A 20,222-nucleotide genomic window follows, 5' to 3' on the forward strand; every position below is an offset into this window, starting at 1 on the left:
TGCATAGTAATCAAATGTAAATTAATGTAACAGTGAAATATTATAGTGTCAGTAATTATTTAGAATAACTAAAGCCTGTTTCAACAGAAGGATGAGAAATCAGGTTTAGTTACACAATGCTAATAGAAGTATAGATTGTTGGAGCACCTGGGTGGCTCAGTTGGTTAAGCAGTCGACTTCTGCTTGGGTCATGATCTTACAGCTTGTGAGCCCACACAGCGTTCTGTGCTAACAGCTGGGAGCCTGGAGCCTGCTTCCGATTCTGTGTATGTCTCTCTCTCTCTGCCCCTCCTCCCCCCCCCAAAATAAATAAACATTAAAAAAAATATTTGGAAGTATAAATTGTTATAGGTTTCCAGGAGGCCTAATTGGCAAATTAAGTTAGAGTCCTTAAGTATTTATAGCCTAAATTACACTTTGATTCTACTTTCAGAATCTTTACCCTTCTGAAAGGCTACTTAAATTTACAACAGGAAGAACCTAAACGAATTGTGACCAGTGCATTTACTCCGTTACTAATATTCAAGTTGAAAATCATTCAGTGGTTGACTGCAGAAATCCACATGTGTCTTTATACTCTTTCAACATCTATTCTACTAGTTGAGCTCTGTAGAAAGGAATCTTCTTTATTCGTGAAGAAAAGTCAACGCAGGCTTTACTGTAGAATAAGGGAGTCTGAACCCTGCGTGAGTTCTTATACTGTGAGGTAATGCCTCTCTTGAGTGTTGAGAGAGCATTTTTGTTGCTTTATAATATTGTTATTGGCAAGCCCGTTACTGCTGTATAATAACAATACTGAAGTAATGCTGTTAGTTTCTTGATTTCTTAAATTGAGTGTCGAATTTAGAGTCATAACATTTAAATTATTCTTCAAATAAGAGTTACATGTGGTATTTATGCAGCTAGTGAAAAAACAAAAACCAATAAGACATTTCATTTATCAAATTGGTAAATATTTTTACAACTTTATTGAGGTATAATTGAAGTATAATAAGCTGCACATAAGGTATTCAGTTTGATCACTTTTGACATATGACCTGTTTTTACTTACAGCACTTCTGACACCAAATATATGGGGATCTTTTTCCCCATACCAACCATTTCTCCAATTTTCCAGAAACCAGTTGGGTGTCCGACAGTTCCACTCAATTCTGACACTACCCAGAATGGAAAGTAGACCCCCACAGATAAGGACACTGTCGCACAAGACTGCCCCACTTCAGATGCCAGGCACACGTCCTTTGCTGCCACCTGTACTTCTGGCCAACAGGCTATAAATTTAGGGGGTTCCCCCGACCCTCTCCTCAAGTTTGATCATGTGCTAGAATGGCTTACAGAACTCAGGAAGATATTTTATTTACTATCACTGGTTTATTATAAAGGATATAACATGAACAGTTAGAAGGGTCTCGACCATAGCAGTTGGCATCAGGATGCACCAAACCTCCCAGCATGTCAATATGTTTGAAACTCAGGAGGTCTCCGAGCTTCATCATTTGGGGGCTTTTTATGGAGGTTCCATTACATAGACATGATTGATTAAATCATTGATCGTTGGTGCTTGAACTCAAATCTTTAGCTCCTCTCACCTCCCCAGAAGTGAGGTTCTTATTTTGGTATTGGATATTATTTAAAGATCTTCTCCCTTATCTACACTAACAGAAAGCAGAGGCGCAAAGATGTTTTAATAATAATAATATCCAATACCAAAATAGGGGGAAAAAGGTACTTTCATATATGAATATGGGAATGTGAAATTGTTACAACTTTTGTGGAGCTGTGCCAATTTGGAGCAAATTGTTAGCGTCAAAAAACACCTAAAATGCATGTTGTTCGAACTAGCAATTCTGTTTCTAACTTAAATAAATTTTCTTATAAACAAGGATTTAAAAGGGGCGCCTGGGTGGTGCAGTCGGTTAAGCGTCTGACTTCAGCCAGGTCACGATCTCACGGTCCGTGGGTTCGAGCCCCGCGTCGGGCTCTGGGCTGATGGCTCAGAGCCTGGAGCCTGTTTCCGATTCTGTGTCTCCCTCTCTCTCTGCCCCTCCCCCGTTCATGCTCTGTCTCTCTCTGTCCCAAAAATAAATAAAAAACGTTGAAAAAAAATTAAAAAAAAAATAAACAAGGATTTAAAAACAAAAATGTTTATCACTATGTTGTTTACAGTTACAAAAATTTGGAAACAAGTTAGATGTCCAACAATATGGGCTTGTTTAAGGTAATAGTTTGTATAATTAAATATTATGCTTTAATATTAGTAGTAAAAGTCCATTGTTTTATAAGCAACAGGATCATATGGTATTCCTGTGTTTTAGCACATTTTTTCACCTCAACAACAAAAAAGAGTTCATATAAAAAATACTAAAACTGTATCTTTAAAGCAAAATGTTAAAAATAGTTTCCTCTGTTTAGTGAGATTTATCTGTATTTTTTCCAGTGCATATATTTTTTAAGTTTATTTATTTATTTTGAGAGAGAGAGAGAGAGAGAGAGGAAGAGAGGGAGAGAGCACATCTCCGCACAAGTGAAGAAGGAGCAGAGAGAGAGGGAGAGAGAATCCCAAGTAGGCTCCAAGCAGTCAGCACAGAGCCTGACATGGGGCTCAAATTCACAGACAGTGAGATCATGACCTGAGCTGAAATCAGGAGTCAGATGCTTTACTGACTGAGCCACCCAAGTGCCTTGATGCATATTTTCTTTAAAAAATTTTATTTGAAATTTTTTCCTGATTATAAAACTAACACAAAAGCATAAAATCAATCCATAAAATTGGACTGATATATGAATTTGAGCTATAAATTATTTTATAAAATAACTTCTTTGTTTTGATGTTATCAGGATAAAGTCCTTGGAGTTTGGCCCTCCCTACCTCCACTTTTTACCTTTTGCAGTTCCCACCTCCCTCTTCGTGCCCTAGTGGTAAGGAAATGCCTGAGGTTTCCTGGCACACGCATTCGGCCGGTCCCTGCCTTTGTCTGTCTGCCTTTAGTTTTCTTCCTCCTCAGCTTTATTCTCCTTATCTCTTGAAATCTGCTGTCAGATTTCAGCATGTTCAGGCATGTTCGAGAAGCCTTTCCTGAGCTCCTAGTGCTTAACCTTTCTCATCCCACTGCTCTCTAGATTCATTTCTTCTGAGCCACCTGCCACATATTAGCCCTTTTCATTTTCCTCTCCCAACAGAATGAGCCTCACTGGAGGTCAGGACAGTATTGGTTAGCACAGCACCTAGAACCTAGCAATAGAAGCTTAACTATGTGTGTGTACACGCACGTGTATAACTGAACAGTAGAAATAAAGATGTGATGGGATCAAGTAGCATGGAGTGTTGGAAGAAGTGTGAATATATCTGCATGACTGGAGCATGAGATCTTTATGAAGAATTTAGATGAGGATAGAAATGTAAGGAGGAGCCAGATAATTAAGGGCTTGATATGGCATCCCAAGGAATTTGGATTTTATAGCATAGTGATGGGAAGCCAGAAAAGATGTTTATGTAAGAAAATCACTAGCCTTAGCATTTTTCAAAGTGTTAGTTGTTATCAATGTTATGTAAAAAACTGGGATTTGGAATTTTTGAACCACTATATTGGACTCCTGAAATTAATATAACACTGTATGTTAACTATACTGGAATTAAAATCTAAATTAAAAAAAAAACTTAGATATAAAATAAATTTGGGAAGTCCTGGGTAAAACCAAGTTGAATAGATTTTTATTCTTTTGGACTTCTCAGTCTTTACTATGCTAATGTGCATTTTTAATCCTCCAAAAGGTAGGTATGTGTGTGTGTGATATAATTTACATTATTTCCCAGATTTATTTATCATAGAACACTTCTATTTGGGACTATGTTATAGACATTTGGGGAAATAGACACTAGTATCAGTGAAACCTTTTAGTGATTGTTACAGTAGTTCAGGTGAGAAACATTGAAGGCTTGAATCAGAAGGTTAATGGTTGGAGAGAGAGAGAGAGAGAGAGAGGAGAGAGAGGCAGGCAAGAGCATGGTAATTAGGTTTTATCTGTCAGAACACATTCTCCAGAAGTGGTGATTTCTCAGTAATTTTATAAGATAGCATGATTTGTGATTTGCTAATATCTGATCCAAAGACATTAGAACAAGCAGTGTGAAATGCAGTTTGAAACATCTCTGAGATAAATGGTGGTCAGAGGAAAGTGCTTCTATTTATATGTTTACAACCCCACCAACTGATAACATAGCCCCAGGCTCACTCCTTTTGATATCACAACCTGTCCACCGTCTGGCATGAACTAATGCGCTTGATGATGAAGGGACAGATTCTAGACTGAATATGGTGACTACTTGTTACTGGGTGAGGCAAAGCCAGGAGTCTAGATTGGACAACCGAGCAGATAGATGGTGGTATCATAATGAGATTTGCAAGATAGGACAGTGTGCCAGTGTTGGGAAGAAGGCACTCTGTCACTCTTTGAAATGTTCATGAGTGAGAGTTGTCTGTGGGACACCCTTGTAAAGAGGAACCGCACCCGGAGCCCATCAGGTCTATGAGTTTGTACCTCCGATGATTTGGACTGATCCCAGCCCTCATTTTACCTACTGTCTCTCAGTTGCTGTGTATGTTAGAGGTTCATGTCTCTATGAGATCATAAAAAATTAAATTGCACATTGAAGACCGAGCACATTCCTAACCTTTTTAAACTTCTGATTTTAGGAATATTGAACTATATATTATTCATCTCTAAACGGAGGCTGCCCCTGCCTCTGCAGGTACGAGGAAGATGCTTGATTGACAGTGTTTCTTACTACTTGGTTACTAAACCAAGTAAAAGCATTAAGTTAACTATTTTATTTTTAATTATTTTAAGTGTAGTAACACTGTTCCTTCATTTTATTTATAGCTCCAAAAGGAATTCTTCATTTGTCTCCTGATGTTTATCAAGAGATGGAAGCCAGCCGCCACAAAGTAATCTCTGGCACTACTCTAGGCTATTTGTCACCCAAAGATATGAACCAACCCTCAAGCTCTTTCTTCAGTATATCTCCCACATCGAATAGTTCAGCTACCATTGCCAGGGAACTCCTAATGAATGGAACGTCTCCTACAGCTGAAGCCATAGGTTTAAAAGGAAGTTCTCCTACTCCCCCTTGTTCTCCAGTACAACCTTCAAAACAACTGGAATATTTAGCAAGGATTCAAGGCTTTCAGGTATGAATTACAAGCAAAAACAAAAACAAGAAAAAAAATTCATTAGCCCCAAATCCTTCATCTCTATCCATCAGAAAGCTCATTCTTGCCTGCTAGTGTGATCTATATGCCACTTACATTGTAAAGTATCAGGAACACAGAGGTCAGAAAAAAGAGAGCCCTATGCACGTGCCTCATTTTTTTTTTTTTTTCATTCTATCCATTCATCTTTTGCTTCCTGGCTCTCCTCCATTTTTCTACTTCTTCCTATTATTTTTTTTTTGAACATTTTTAATTCTCTGTTCTGTCTTCCAGTTGGTCTTGATTGGGTGCATCTATCTTCTCACTCTGTCTTCCACAAACAAAAATTCTGCCTTTCATACATTTGGTGTTAGTATTTAGCACTAAGTTCTCCCTCATTTACAATAAGGCTGAGGTTTTCTAATGATGATTTTATTTCCATAGCAGTTTTGAAGTCGGCATTCTATTGCTAGTAATGATTCAGGTATACCGTTAAGGTACAACATCCTAGAACTCTGTTATCTTAGGAGTCAATTAAACATGGTATTAGAACAATAAGGACATGCTTTCTAGTTGTTTGAAGCATAAAAACATGTATTTGTTTTAGTGGATCACGTTTTGAACCATGTAGGGTAGGACCTGCCTCGGTACTAATAATTCTGTTTTACTGGTTAGTCTAACTCTAGCTCACAGCTCACTGAACTTGTGTATATGAATTTGGGAATGGGAATTTTTTCCTGCTATTCTTTGTTCCTTTAGGAAAAAACCCCAGCAGTCCTTTGTGGATAGAGCTTTTAAAAGAATTGTTAACTCTAGGAAGAGGAAATACCTATGTTCTGATTTCTTAGTTGCCTTGAAAATCATGTACTGAACTGTAACTGCTGACTTGACTGGATGAACAGCCGTGTGCTTGTGCGTAGAAAGAGTGTACTGCACCCTCAGATCTCACTGTTCTCATCCCCTTTTCCATCTTAGTCTTATTCCCTAAGACCAAAAACTGTAATTTCCTTTAGAAATGCTCTAGAAGATCTGTATTGTGTAGAATGATCATGTATTTATAAAAATTTTACCAGTTTAGATATGAAATCAGAAAGAAGATCTTGTGTTTTGGCAGGTATTTTGCATGGTTTTTTTTTTGTTGTTTGTTTGTTTGTTTGTTTGTTTGTTTGTTTGCCTTCACAGAAACCCGATTCTTTCAAATCTATTGCCAGGTAATCGTTAGTGTTTTTAATCAGACTATTAATATGAATTGAAGAAGCTGTTATCACTTATTGGCTCTGTCGTCTGAAATTTTAAACACTTGATTTAAAGTTAAAAAATTTTAGAATTTGGTTTTGTTGTTTACCTTAAGAATGACAATAAATCACTGTTTAAAATAAAAAGAACTTGATTTATATAGTTAAAGTACTGGAGAAAAGCTAATAATTCTTAGTTTCATCTATAATCTGCACACAATGAACTAGAAATAAACTGTGATGAAAAGAAATTCACTGCTTATTTACAAACCTAGTCATTTAGAAATGTCTGAGAATAACACTGCATTTTTATAGAAACAAAGCACAAAATACATTCAAGCTCTGAATTGATTTTTTTGCTTGGAGATGTTATTATGGTAGATGTAATTTTGCTGCCAGAAAAACTACTTAAATTTTTTTATTTGTATTTATTTGTTAATTCTTGGTGATGATAACAATTATAATTTTATAATTACTTTAGTCAAAATGGAGAGTCTGTTTCCCTTATTATTGGGCTGACTGCTCAGACCTCTTTATAAAGCTTATGCTAAGATGATATACTCTTATTTATGACAAGTTAAACATTTCCAAATTCGTGTACTGTGATTTTTACATACTAATGAACATAAACAGATGGTTTGAAAACATTACTGTGCTTCTTTGGTCGAATGAGCTTGGTATTGAGTGAATTCCTGTGTCACGGAGAGATCACAGCCTGCATCTGAGCAGTGAACAGAATCTTTGTGGGAAATGGCTTAGTGTCTTCTCAGGCACATGGCATATCTTCATGATGTCACAGTAAAAGGTTCTTCATAGTTGAGAGTTTGTAGGTTACTAACTTTATCAGGTATCTTTACATGGTAGAAAAACATGTAGACTGTTTCTCTTTCTTAAATGTTTCATCTGGACTGTAGTTTAGAAGTTATAGGGTCAGCTTGTTATGGATTTCATGCTATTCTGTTATGTTTCTTTCTGGAATTTAAAACAATAAATTCTTTTTCTGTGTTTCTAGGTTAGTACTTTTTTATTTTGTTATTGTACATTGAATAGATATTACTGCTTATTGAATATTGTATAAACCCTTCTTTGGCCTTCCTTGACCATTTGAAATTTGATTTAAGCCTATCAGAGCCTTTGTATGTGACAGCTATATTGTATTACAAAGTAAAAATATATTAGTGTACTGAAAACTAAGTTGTTTTAGCTTTAAATTTTTTTCATTACTCAATCTTTAATTGAAATTTATAAATTATAGAAAGCCTATTTGCTTACTAGAATGTAGGTATTAAGCTCACATTTTTTGCTTAAATCTACAAAATAATTAAAATTATTATGCAATTAAACTTATTATTAATAAAGCTGACTTCACAGAGCAGAATGTGACTGAACACCTGCACATTCTTGGTACTTTTATCACTGTTTGGGCTCACCTTAAGTTTTATCATATTTTAGATGCAAGCGTCTGGATCCCTGTCATAAATGAGTGTTTCTTTGAAGTTTTATTGAGTGCATTTTAACTATCCTCTTTTAAAGTCTGAATGTTCTTATTGATTGTCTTATTATTTTCTAGCAAGAAAAGTTTTTTTAAGTTTTTATTTACTTTTGAGAGAGACAGAGACGATGTGAGCGGGGAGGGGCAGAGAGAGAGAGAGAGAGAGAGAGAGAGGGAATTGCAAGCAGGCTGTGCACTGCCAGCTCAGAGCCCTACGCGGGGCCCAGACTCACGAACTGTGAGCTCATGACTTGAGCCAAAAGAGTCAGATGCTAAACTGACTGATCCTGGCACCCCAAAACTATTCAGCTCTTTAAATTTTTAATGTTTATTTATTTTTGAGAGAGAGAGAGAGATGGAGACAGAGCGTGAGTAGTGGAGGGGCAGAGAGAGAGGGAGACACAGAATCTGAAGCAGGTTCCAGGCTCTGAGCTGTCAGCACAGATCCCGATGCGGGGCTTGAACTCATGAACTGGGAGACCTGCACTGAAGTCAAACGCTTAACCAACTGAGCCAACCTGGTGCCCTGTAACTATTCAGCTTTTTAAAGACAGTTATTATGGCGGAGACATTCTTGAAGTGCTGTGCATTTGAACTGAAGTAGATTTTGTTTTGTTGTGTTATAATTTACGTTATTCTAAGTTATAACATTAATATGCTTGGCCATACTAATTTTATTAGAAATCTAGATTTGTATAATTAGATATAAACAGTTTCTTTGTCTTTTGGTTCTTGTACTAATTCCAGTGTATGTGTATGGGTAGGGTGGTTCCCACAAAGCACCAAGTAATTCTCAGGACACCAGCAAGGTGTCAGAATTCAACTCAATTCTGATACTGTTTCCATGGAGACAGCATCAGATGCCCCAGGTCAAGGGTTCAGTCCTGCAAGACACCCTCAGCCCTCCCCACCAACCATTAGATGCCAGTAGCAAGCCCAGGTTGCTGCCTGTACTTTTGACTGACCAGCCATCAATCAGAGGTTCCCACAACCTCCTCCTCAGGTTCAGTAATTTGCTAGAGCAACTCCCAGGACTCCGAGAATTTTACTTCCTAGATCACCCGTTTATTGTGAAAGGATATAAGTCAGAGCAGCCAGAGGGAAGGGCACAGAGCTTCCACGCCTTCTCCTGGCGCACCACCTTCCCAGCACCTCCATGTGCTCACCAACCCAGAAGCTCTCAGAATCCTGTCCTTTTGGACTTCATTATGAAGCCACGATTGGTTAAATCATTGACCATTGGCGATTGATTCCACCTCCAGCCCCTCTCCCATCCCCCAAGGTCAGGGGGATGGGACTGAAAGCTCTAACCCTCTAATCATTGTTTGGCTCCTTTGACGATCAGCTCCCATCCTTAGCAAACGACTCTATCGCTTTCAGTACTTAGGAAATGCCAAGGGTATGGGGAGCTAGTATCAGAAAAAAGGGGTGAAGACCAAATGTATATTTCTTATAAATCATAGTATCATGCTCTATTTAAATGAGTCATTAGAAAAGTGATTTGATTGGAAATGAAAATTCTTTTAGCAAGTTATCCTTTCTAGATGAATTTAATTTCAGTTTGCTATTCTCTGTCCCCTTTTTGTGATCATCATCCATTGAATAGTGTTGATTTTGAAACCTCTGGATAAACTATAAGCTAGGTTTGCTTTTTTCACATTAAGAAGAAATAGTTGTCGTCTTAGTTAAACCATAATTATTTTTGCAAAATCAAGGAGGGTTTTATAGAGGGTTTTTTTTTTATTATTTTGAGTTTTAGATGTTAGTACTGTTTCTAGCAAGATGAAAATGTCAGTAGAAAGCTTTAAAATACCTACTTAAAATCTTTCTTTCAAATACAATTCAAACTTAATACATTTCAACTGGTTTTATCTCCTTTTATGAAGTTTAATGTGATTATAGCAGGCTTATTTTACAGTTACAGGCTGCCTTTAAATATTTATTTTAACATACATGGCTTATAGCATTAAAAAAATTTTTTTAGCATTTATTTATTTTGAGAGAGAGAGTCAATGCAAGCAGGGGAGGGGGCAGAGAGAGGGAGACACAGAATCCGAAGCAGGTTCCAGGCTTTGAACTGTCAGTACAGAGCCTGACGTGGGGCTTGAACCCACAAGCCATGATATCATGACCTGAGCCAAAGACGGACGTTCAACTGACTAAGCCACCCAGGCGCCCCTATGGCATATAACATTTTAAGAATATGGCCATAATACAGATTCCATTAAGAATTAGTATGGAAGGTAGCTGACCAATCTGAGAATCAACCTTTTGTCTTTCCTTTTTCATTCTTCCCTGTACCTCATTTTTTATAATCCAAGTATTTATCATCAAAGAGGCTATTTGCAGCTTTTTTTTTTTTTTAATTTTTTTTTTCAACGTTTATTTATCTTTGGGACAGAGAGAGACAGAGCATGAACGGGGGAGGGGCAGAGAGAGAGGGAGACACAGAATCGGAAACAGGCTCCAGGCTCTGAGCCATCAGCCCAGAGCCTGACGCGGGGCTCGAACTCACGGACCGCGAGATCGTGACCTGGCTGAAGTCGGACGCTTAACCGACTGCGCCACCCAGGCGCCCCTCCAGCTTTTTTTTTTTTTTAAGAACGAGGAATCTATTTTTTTCAAAGAGCAATATAAATTAAACTTTGTAGGTTTTTTTCGTAGAATATGGAGAAAGAAATCATGCATATACATATACCCCCCCCACTTAGAAATATGTTTTTCCCCAATTTTAGATTTATCCTTGAAACATAACTTACTACATTATTTCTCAGCCCAAATTTTCATTTATGCCACTACAGAAATGGCTGTGTAAAATGGGGAGAAGTTACTCAGAGTGCAATGAGTAAAATACATTTGTGGGTTTGGCATGGGGTCAACAGATTCTGCTCTGATTTGCAGTTGCTTTTTTTTAAAAATTTATTTATTTAGTTAGTTAGTTATTTAGTTAGTTTTAGAGAACACACTTGGGGCAGAGGGAGAGAGAGAGAGCGAGAGAGAGAGAATCCTAAGCGCATTCTGCTGCTTAGCACAGAGCCCTATGCAGGGCTTGATCCCAGCACCTAGGGATCATGATCTGAACTGAAATCAAGAGTCAGACGCTCAACCGACTGAGCCACCCAGGCACCCCTGCAGTCGTTCTTTAAAAATCCCTTTTGGATTTGGCCTTTACTACTTTCCAAAGACGTTGGAGACTTGGTTTAGTATTTGAACTCTCCCAAAGGCTTGGTGTTTCTACAGTGACCCTAAAATTCAGGTTTGTTCTTCAAATGGGCAACCCAAGTTTGTGCAGACTGACTTATTGTCTCTGGTATCATTATACCTTGACATATTTTGCCAAACTCCCAAAAGTATGCAGACTACATATTACAAAACTGTACTTCTGTAAAAACCAGTGGAATTATCTATCAACTCATTTTGCTGAAATTTCTAACTCTATAGAAAAAAACTTCTGGTTGAAAGAAAGAAATTCTGATGCATATAAACCATGATCAGTAACAATAATATAGGTAAGAATCAGGCAAGCCTTGAGTAAAATAGTCCCTTATTACTACATGCATTTATTCTGGACTCACTTCACCCTAAGTCACTACAGAGTACAACCATGGAACTCAAAAGGACAAAGACATTCATCTTGGAGCCTTGATGTACCAGCACGCACATAGTAAGACATATAAGGTATTTCAAAGAAAAAGTACTATACAAACATGGAAAGAGCCTTTCCTACCACAGTGACTTTGATGTGGTACAGAAAAAAACAAAGGCTGTCATTAATGTGTCTTCCCCAAGTAGAAATACCTAGCTTTCTCTGTTTGTATCAAACTTCAGCTCAGCATGAGAATTCTACTTGGAATCATTTGAAAATCAAATCTTTGAAGAAATTATTTTTCATCTAAAGGTGAATTAAATTTCCTTTTGCTAGAAAAAGTCGGCAATAATAGGATTTTTACTTAGGGACATGAGATTAACTGTTCTACCCATCGAGTCTCTTCATGTTGGGCAAATAGCAATATACCCGTGCTCATTCTGAGTCATGTTGAAATGATCTATTTTTCTCTCTCCAGCAATCAGCTGTGTCTAAGATTTTTTTCATTAGTGACTGTGGTTAAAATTTCATATGTATTGTTCTCTTCTCACCCAGGATAAATCTTGAAAAAGAGAGCAATATGTGGAATTATTGCACATAAAGGATTTTCTGCACACTGAAAAAAACAAACAACTAAGATAGCAGACGCATGCTTCATTTTGGAAATATATGGGTAAATAAGGAAACGAAACTGACATTTACTGATTTAAGTAGGCTTTACGACCAGTGTGGAGCCCAGTGCAGAGCTTGAACTCACAACCCTGAGCTAAGATCAAGAATCAGATGCTTAACCAACTGAGCCACCAAGGCACCCAGATCTTTGTATTATTTTAAACCAAACTGTTGTATAGTGTTTGAAGATTGATCCCTGTAAGTAGGACTAAGTTTGTGGGGGAGGTCCATGGTCTTCTAGATAGTGGTTTAGTTATTGATTTTATGAATCCATTTGTGCCCTCTATTAGATACATAACTGAGTCTGAGTTATTTAAGAGTTCTAACTCTTTTGAGCTGGAAGGAAGTTTGAATTTTATTCTGACATAAAATCTTATTATGTAAATACACATTTGAGGGACTACACAAGTAAAAGCATTCTATTAGCAATGTAGTTTACTCATTTCCCCGTGTGGAATTTTTAGTTAATTTTAAACCCTGACAGAGTTTAGGTTCTGGAAAGTTCTGCCATCTTAACAGGGTCACATCAAAAGGCAGACTTACTTGTCAGAGATAAGGGATATTTGAAAAACTTTCAACATGTTTTTGTCTGTATTACTGTCATTTTTTTAAGTTTAAGAAAAGCCCAGAATCAAGTCCTAAATTGGAACATTTGAGGAAACGAAGACCACAGTTTGAAGATGATACAGTGACAGCTTGAATAAACCTTATTAAGAGAAAAATAGTAGCTAATGCATTAGTTTTCAGTAATCTCAGTATGTGAAAGAACTAGATGGATATGAAGTTACATCTGGCTACAGAGTTTGTCAGCCCATTGAATACTGGAATTGATTTAGCTGAAGAACAGGAAATGGGACATCTGCCTATTCATTCTGGGCAAACACTTAATAAGTACCTACACATGATAGGTAACATGTCAAGCACTGGACACAGTAGGAATTATGGTCAAGTTGAGCACAGACAGGTAAATAAAACCAATATGCCAAAGGTTGGCTACTACCATAAATTAGTCCTATCTCCAAGGATCATTGTTTGAACATTACACAACAGTTTGATAAAAATAATTAAAGATTTGTAGCATCTGCATGAAATTATGTAATGTCTACCCCCATAGTAAGAGGCATAAGGGTCACCTGATAAGTGTTCACTTTAGGTGTAGTTAGCCATGTCAAGAATCACAAATAAGAACGAACAGCTCTGACCGAAGGAATTAGGGAAGAACAGCAGATGAGACATTTGAAATAATTTTTAAAGAGCACATAGAATTTTCAGGTGAATAAGAATTGCAGGCAGAAGCCAAGCACTGAAGAATGAAAGGACACAGCATTTCAGAAAATGCTTAGAGTCAAAGTGGAAGTGGCTGGCAGGGAGACTGAAAAGCTGTGTGTTGCTGGGAGTTTGGATTTTAGCTGTTAGGCAGAGACCAGGAACTTAACTTTTAAAAGGGTAGTGACATTGGTTTTGTATTTTAGAAAGACAGTTCTACCAGTGATACAAAGGATGAACTAGACAAAAAAGAGACATGATTGGTAGCAAAAAGACCAACCAAAGTGGTTTTGTGTGAATCCAGGAGAGAAATAACAAAGACTAATGAATTAGGGCAGAGCTGGTGGGCATAGAGGAGTGGGGCTGAGGTACAGTTGTCTAAGGTACAACTGAGAGAATTAAATCATCTCTTGTGCTGATTTCCGTGAGGACGCTTTCACTAGCCTGGTCAAGGTGGCAGCAAGATGTATGTATGTTAAAGAGTAAGTAGAGACTATTTGAGGATACATAGACTACTTTTTCAGGAATTTCCAGGAGTGAAATAAAGTAGGATAGTATGAACGTGATGTGACTTGGGCAAGGTTTTATGTTTAGTGTGGATGAGATGAATAAACTTAGAAGAAGTTAATGTTTAATGGCTAAACATGTGGAATTTAAGTTGCCTGAAATAAAGTTGTCCAGTACAGTTGTAAATGCATCTGGGGATCAGCAAGAAAGGATAGGACACACTGATTGGAGGGTCCTCTTTATTTAGATGTAATTGAAACCATAGAAGGAGGTAAGTTTGATTAGGGGAAATGGGTAATACTGTAGGAGAAATTCCAGATGAATGCTAACAATGTAAAGGGTTCATTTAGCCATTAATTCAACTGCAGTATATTGAGCACCGCCTGCAGGCCAAGTATACTTCTTGGCCCTGAGGATATAGTGTAAGTGACAGTCAGGGTTTGTGCCCTCATGGAGCTACCATAAAACGGATGTGGAGGAGGTGGGATGTGGAGGAGGGGCAGGGGACAGGTGGAAGAACACATAATCATATCTGAACACACGATAAACTCAAATGACATTAACATCCTAAGGTAACAGTTGTTAGGAAACTAATTGTGAGATTAATTATGATTATTTAGAAGTACATGCAATGACTTAGTGTCTCCAACTGTTGTGTCAAAGATAGCTGTGCTTTTTAAATGTTTGAATCATCCCCATTGGCTATATAAACACACCCATTTTATCATGTAGTTTTGAAAAATGTGTGCAACCATGTGACTGCCACCGCAGTCAAGATGAGGATATTTCTATCACTATAAAAGTTTTCCTGGTGCCTCTTTGTAGCCTTTTTTCCTCACTACCACCCCACCCCCCCATGGCTACAGATAACCAAGCTGTCCTTTTGTAACTAAAGAGTAGTTTTGCCTTTTCAGGAATTTTATAAAAATGGAACCATACAGCATGCAGTTTTGCATCTGGCTTTTTTCATTCACTTGTAATGTTTTTTTTTTTTATTTTTTATTTTTTTTTAGCGTTTTATTTATTTTTGAGACAGGGAGAGACAGAGCATGAACAGGGGAGGGTCAGAGAGAGGGAGACTCAGAATCTGCAACAGGCTCCAGGCTCTGAGCTGTCAGCACAGAGCCCGACGCGGGGCTTGAACTCACGGACCGCGAGATCATGACCTGAGCCGAAGTCGGCCGCTTAACCGACTGAGCCACCCAGGCACCCCATCATTCACTTGTAATGTTTCTGAAATTCATCCATGTTGCATATATCAGTAGTTTCTTTTTTTTTAACTACTTGTCCACTATATGGATGTATGCCACAAATTGTTTCTCAGTTTACCTGTTGATGGACATTTGAGTTGTTTTCAGTTTGGTGCTATTATGAATAAAGCTGTTTATGATTATTCTTGTACAAGATTCTTAAAAGATTTTTTTAACATTTATTTATTTGGGAGAGAGAGATGCAGAGAGGCAGAAAGAGAGGGAGAAAGAGAATCCCACACAGTCAGTGGATCCTTCACGCTGTCAGTGAAGAGCCTGACATGGGGCTCAAACTCAAGAACTCTGAGATCATGACCTGAGCTGAAATCAAGAGTTGGCTGCTTAACTGACTGAGCCACCCAGGTGCCCACATGTACAAGATTTTATGCAGACATCTTTCTAATTCTCTTGGAAAAATTTCTTGGAGTAAAATTGTTGGGTCCCATGGTAAGTGTTCATACAAATTTATAACAAACCATCAGATTTTTTTTTCAATATACTGTAACATATAACATTCCTACTAGCAGTGTATGAGGGTTTCATGTATTGGCATGATCAGTCTTATTCTACTAAGACTATAGCAGTATCTCATTTATATTTTAATTTGTATTTCATTGATGACCCATATGATGAACTTCTTTTCATGTGCTTATTGGCCAATTATATATCTTTGTGAAATGTTCACGTCTTTGCCCAGTTTCTAATTGGGTTTTTTTTGTTGTTGTTCTTATTATGGAGTTATGAGAGTCCTTTTTCTATTCTGGGTATAAGTCCTTTGTGTTGCAAATATTACCTCTCTACCAGGATGATCTTGACATACTCAATTTCATCTGCAAAGAGCCTATTTCCAAATAAGTTCACATTCAAAAGCATAGAGGTTAGGACTTGGACATATCTTCTGAGATCCATTGTTGAGCTCACTGTATATTTATTGCTTTCATCAAATTTGAGAAATATGGGGCCATATTTTCTTTGAGTAAATTTTTTGCCCCCTTTCTCTCTTTTCTTCTGGGACTCCATTTACATGCATTTTTTAAAATATTATCCCAGATTCCTGAGCCTTTATTCATAAAAAAATATTGTTTTCTCTGAACTTTATTTTACTTTTTAAACAATTTTTAATGTTTATTTGTTTTTGAGAGAGAGTGTGAGTGGGGAGGGGCAGAGAGAGGGAGACACAGAATCTGGAGCAGGCTTCAGGCTTCGAGCTGTCAGCACAGAGCCTGACGCGGGGCTCAAACCCACATACTGTGAGATCATGACCTGAGCCAAAGTCAGACATTTAACCAACTGAGCCACCCAGGCACCCCTTCTCTGAACTTTAAATTGTATTATTTCATTGATCTATAAGTTACTGACTCTTTTGTGTATCTCCTTCATCCAGTGAATTTTTCTTTAAACTTTGGATATTGTATTTTCATTTCTAGAATTTCCATATGGTTCTTTCCAAAGTTTTGGTTTTTCTGCTGAGATTTCCTGTCCATTCATGCATTATGCTTGTATTTTCCTTTACATCCTTAAGAAAAATAGGTGCTTGGCTTTAAACACCTTTTCTGCTCATTGCAACATCAGATATATTGGATTTGGTCTCTATTGATTGCCTTTTCCCTTAAGTATGAGTCACCTTTTCCTGTTCATTACAGGTCAAGTAATTTTGGATTGAATCCTGACAATTGTCGATGATACGTTATAGAGACTCTGGATTCTGTTACATTCCTCTGCACAGTGTTGGGTTTTGTTTTCTGAAGCAGTTAACCTGGCTGGACTCAAACTCTGAACCTTGTCTCTCATCTTAAACTTTCTATTCTCTTGGCTTCTGCAATAGTAGTCTCTTCTGGTTCTCCATCAACTTCTTGTCAACTGCTAAAAAGAAGAACCTGATAGAATTTGTTGGTTCCTGCTCCCTATTAAAAGTGATTTCAGCGGAAATTTTTTGTAATGACATTCATGATAGAGGAGAAAGTTCAGATAGTGATAGTCATATTGTCTTAGAGTAAAAAATAAAAATAGCTAAAAAAAAATTGTCATAGGTAGTATTTCCTACCACTTTGCATTTGCAACATAAGCAGCAACTTCTTACCTTTTGGAAATCAAGTAGCATTTATTGATATTTGTTTGTTCAAGTTTCTTGGTCCCCATTGCTAGGCTTCCCATGATTAGGCATCTGTCAACAATTTTTTTTCTCTCTAAATCTCTAACTTAATGAAGAACCTTTAGCTTCTTTGTCATTATGCTTTGGATACTGTAATTTTCCAGGCTTTTTGCCAGAAACTTTTTTTTCCTGCATCCTGTTTCCTTTTGATATCGTAGGTAGAAACTACCACATTGCCCAGTGACTTTATTTTTCTAATGCAAAGAAAATCTCCACTGATTACCTTCTCTTGTGTTTAAAGGTTCTTTTAATATAAAACTCTGATATGCGTAGAAAAACTTGTTTATCTGATACCTACTCTAATGGGTGCTGGGCCTCTCCTTATCTCCTTTATTCTGAAGCACTAAAGGTTTTCTTTTATTAGTGGCCTTTAAAAAATAATTTTAGGGGCACCTGGGTGGCTCAGTCGGTTAAGTGTCTGACTTCAGCTCGGGTCACAATCTCATGAATTGTGAATTTGAGCCTCACATTGGGCTCTGCAGGGACCATGCAGAGCCTGCTTACAATTCACTGTCTCCTCCTCTCTGCCCCTCCCTGCTCACGCTCTCTCTCTGTCTCTCTCAAAAACAAATAAACATTTAAAATAATAATAATAAAAATATTTTAAACTTAGGTAGAAATATAGTACAGAACTTAATGTTAGCAATGATACAACCATAGTATAATTGTCAGTACTGGGAAATTAATGATGATACAATCTTATTCAAATTTTCCGGTTTTCCTACGAGTGTCCTCTTTCTGGTCCAGGCTCCAGTCTAGTATTCCACAGGGTATTTGGTTGCAATGTCTCTTAAATCTTTTCCAATCAAGTAACAGTTCTTTAGTCTTTCGTGATCTTAATACCTTTTTTTAATGTCTTATTATTTATTTTTGAGAGAGAGAGAAACAGAATGTGAATGAGGGAGGGGCAGAAAGAGGAGGAGACAGAGGATCTGAAACAGGCTCTGCGCTGAGAATGCAGACCCTGATGCAGGGCTTGAACTCAAGAACCATGAGATTATGACCTGAGCTGAAATCAAGAGTCGTTTAACCAACTGAGCCACCTAGGCAACCCCTATGATCTTAACACTTTTGAATAATGTGATGACTTATTTTGTAGGATGTTCTTGAATTGGGTTTTTCTAAAATTTTCTCATGATTGGTTGAGGTTGAGCATATTTTTGGTAAGAATCGCACAGAATTGATGCTGTGCCATTCTCAGTCCCCCATATGCTGCTTTGTTTATAATATAATCTTCTTAAATATTTCCTTCACAAAGAGTAAGAACCATATCAGACACTGTTAAAATTTTTGTTTCCAATGTCAAACATAGTTTAGAAAATTCAAGAAGAAAAGGAAAGTCTATTTTATTTACCAACACTTTTATTCCTTTCTGTTTTTTCTTCCTTTCCCAATGGAGTTCCAAGATCCCTGCTTTTATCATTTCCTTTCTGTTTCAAAAACTTACTTTAGCCATTCTGTTAGAGTAGGTCTACTGGCAGCCTATACTCACATTTCCACTCATTTGAGAAAGTTTTGGACTCCCCTCATTCCTTAAGGGTATTTTTGCTCAATATAAAATTCTGGGTTGACAGTTCTTTCAGCACTTTAAAAATGTTGTGCCAGTTCCTTATGATCTCCATGGTTTCTGCCAAGACACTGCTGTCCCATTGTTTCGCCTCTGTAGGTCAGGAGTTGTTTCTCTCTCACTGCTTCCAAGATTATTCTCTGTCTTTAATTTTCAGAAGGTTGATTATGTTGTGTCTTTGTGTTTATTCTGTTTAGGATTTTCCCAGCTTCTCGAAGCTATAGGCTTATATCTTTTACCAAAATTGTGTACATTTTTAGCCCCAATCACTGTCTCTCCTCCTTCCGGGATTCTGATGACACAAATATTAGATCTTTGTTATGTCCCAGAAATTTCTGTGGCTCTGTTCATTTTTTCTCAGTCTATTTTCTCTCTGTTGTCCAGATTGGGGAATTTCTGTTTTTCTATGTATAAGTGTACTAAATCTTTTCTGTCCTCTCCACTGAGTTTTTAATTTTGGTTATTTTATTGTTCAGTTATAAAATGTCTATTTGATTCCTCTTATATCTTCAATTTCTTTGGGGAGACTACATTTTTTCATTTTTTAAATGTGTGTGTCATTGCCTTTTAAAGCATTTTTATAATGGCTCTTTAAAACATTTGTCAGATGAATCTAACACCTATGTCATCTTGGTGTTGGCATCTCATGATTGTCTTTTGTCATTCAAGTTGAGATCCTGGTTCTTGGTATAATGAATGATTTTCTATTGAATCCTGGACATTTCAGGTATGATAAATCTCACTGTCTTACTTGTCTTCTGTTTTAGCAACCCTAACACTGCACCAACTAGGAGTATAGGAGTGCCACCTTGTTACTTGTTATGGGTAGAAGTTTACTTTTTCCACTGAGTTCTCTTGACATTGTTGTCGGAGAAGGGGGACTTAGTATAGCTGAATAGTGGTGAAGGTCCTGACCCTCCACTATGCCAGTTCTGAAACTACCCCAGTGAGAAGGCATAGTGTGCCTCATTATCACCAGGTAGAGACAAAGCCTAGGGATCCAGCAGGGATAAAAGCTCTGACTCCCCATTCAGACTTCTCTGTCACCAACCCAGTTGGGGAATTGAGTTAACTCATTCATTTGGCAAGGATAGAAGTCTAGGCTCCCCAGTTGACCTTTGCTGATGGGAGTGAGGATGGGTCTGCCAATTTTTCCATGGTGTTTGGCTGGAATAGGGCAGTTATTGTCTAAATGTTTTCTGTCTTGCTAATTTATTCCTTTTCTGGCCTTTTGAACAGAGAAAGCAGATTTTCTTCTGGCATTATTAGTATTATTTTTATTATTATTTTGTATATCCATTGACAT

At 37.4% G+C, this 20,222-nt stretch overlaps 1 protein-coding gene across 13 annotated transcripts in view; it reads left to right on the plus strand.

Moving 5' to 3' along the window:
- STAU2 (staufen double-stranded RNA binding protein 2) overlaps positions 1-20,222 on the plus strand; it is a 313,378-nt gene that overhangs the window by 182,386 nt on the left and 110,770 nt on the right. For 12 of the 13 annotated variants that reach the window (XM_040487583.1, XM_040487582.1, XM_040487585.1 and 9 more), the window contains one exon: positions 4,882-5,189. In XM_040487583.1, coding sequence (XP_040343517.1) covers positions 4,882-5,189 — 308 coding nt within the window. Of the gene's footprint in view, positions 1-4,881; positions 5,190-8,919; positions 8,925-20,222 lie in introns of all 13 variants that reach the window. The other variant, XM_040487588.1, reaches the window with a different exon arrangement.

The sequence above is a fragment of the Herpailurus yagouaroundi genome, unplaced genomic scaffold (genome assembly GCF_014898765.1).
Source record: "Herpailurus yagouaroundi ecotype Mexico unplaced genomic scaffold, PumYag 165, whole genome shotgun sequence".
NCBI lineage: Eukaryota > Metazoa > Chordata > Mammalia > Carnivora > Felidae > Herpailurus > Herpailurus yagouaroundi.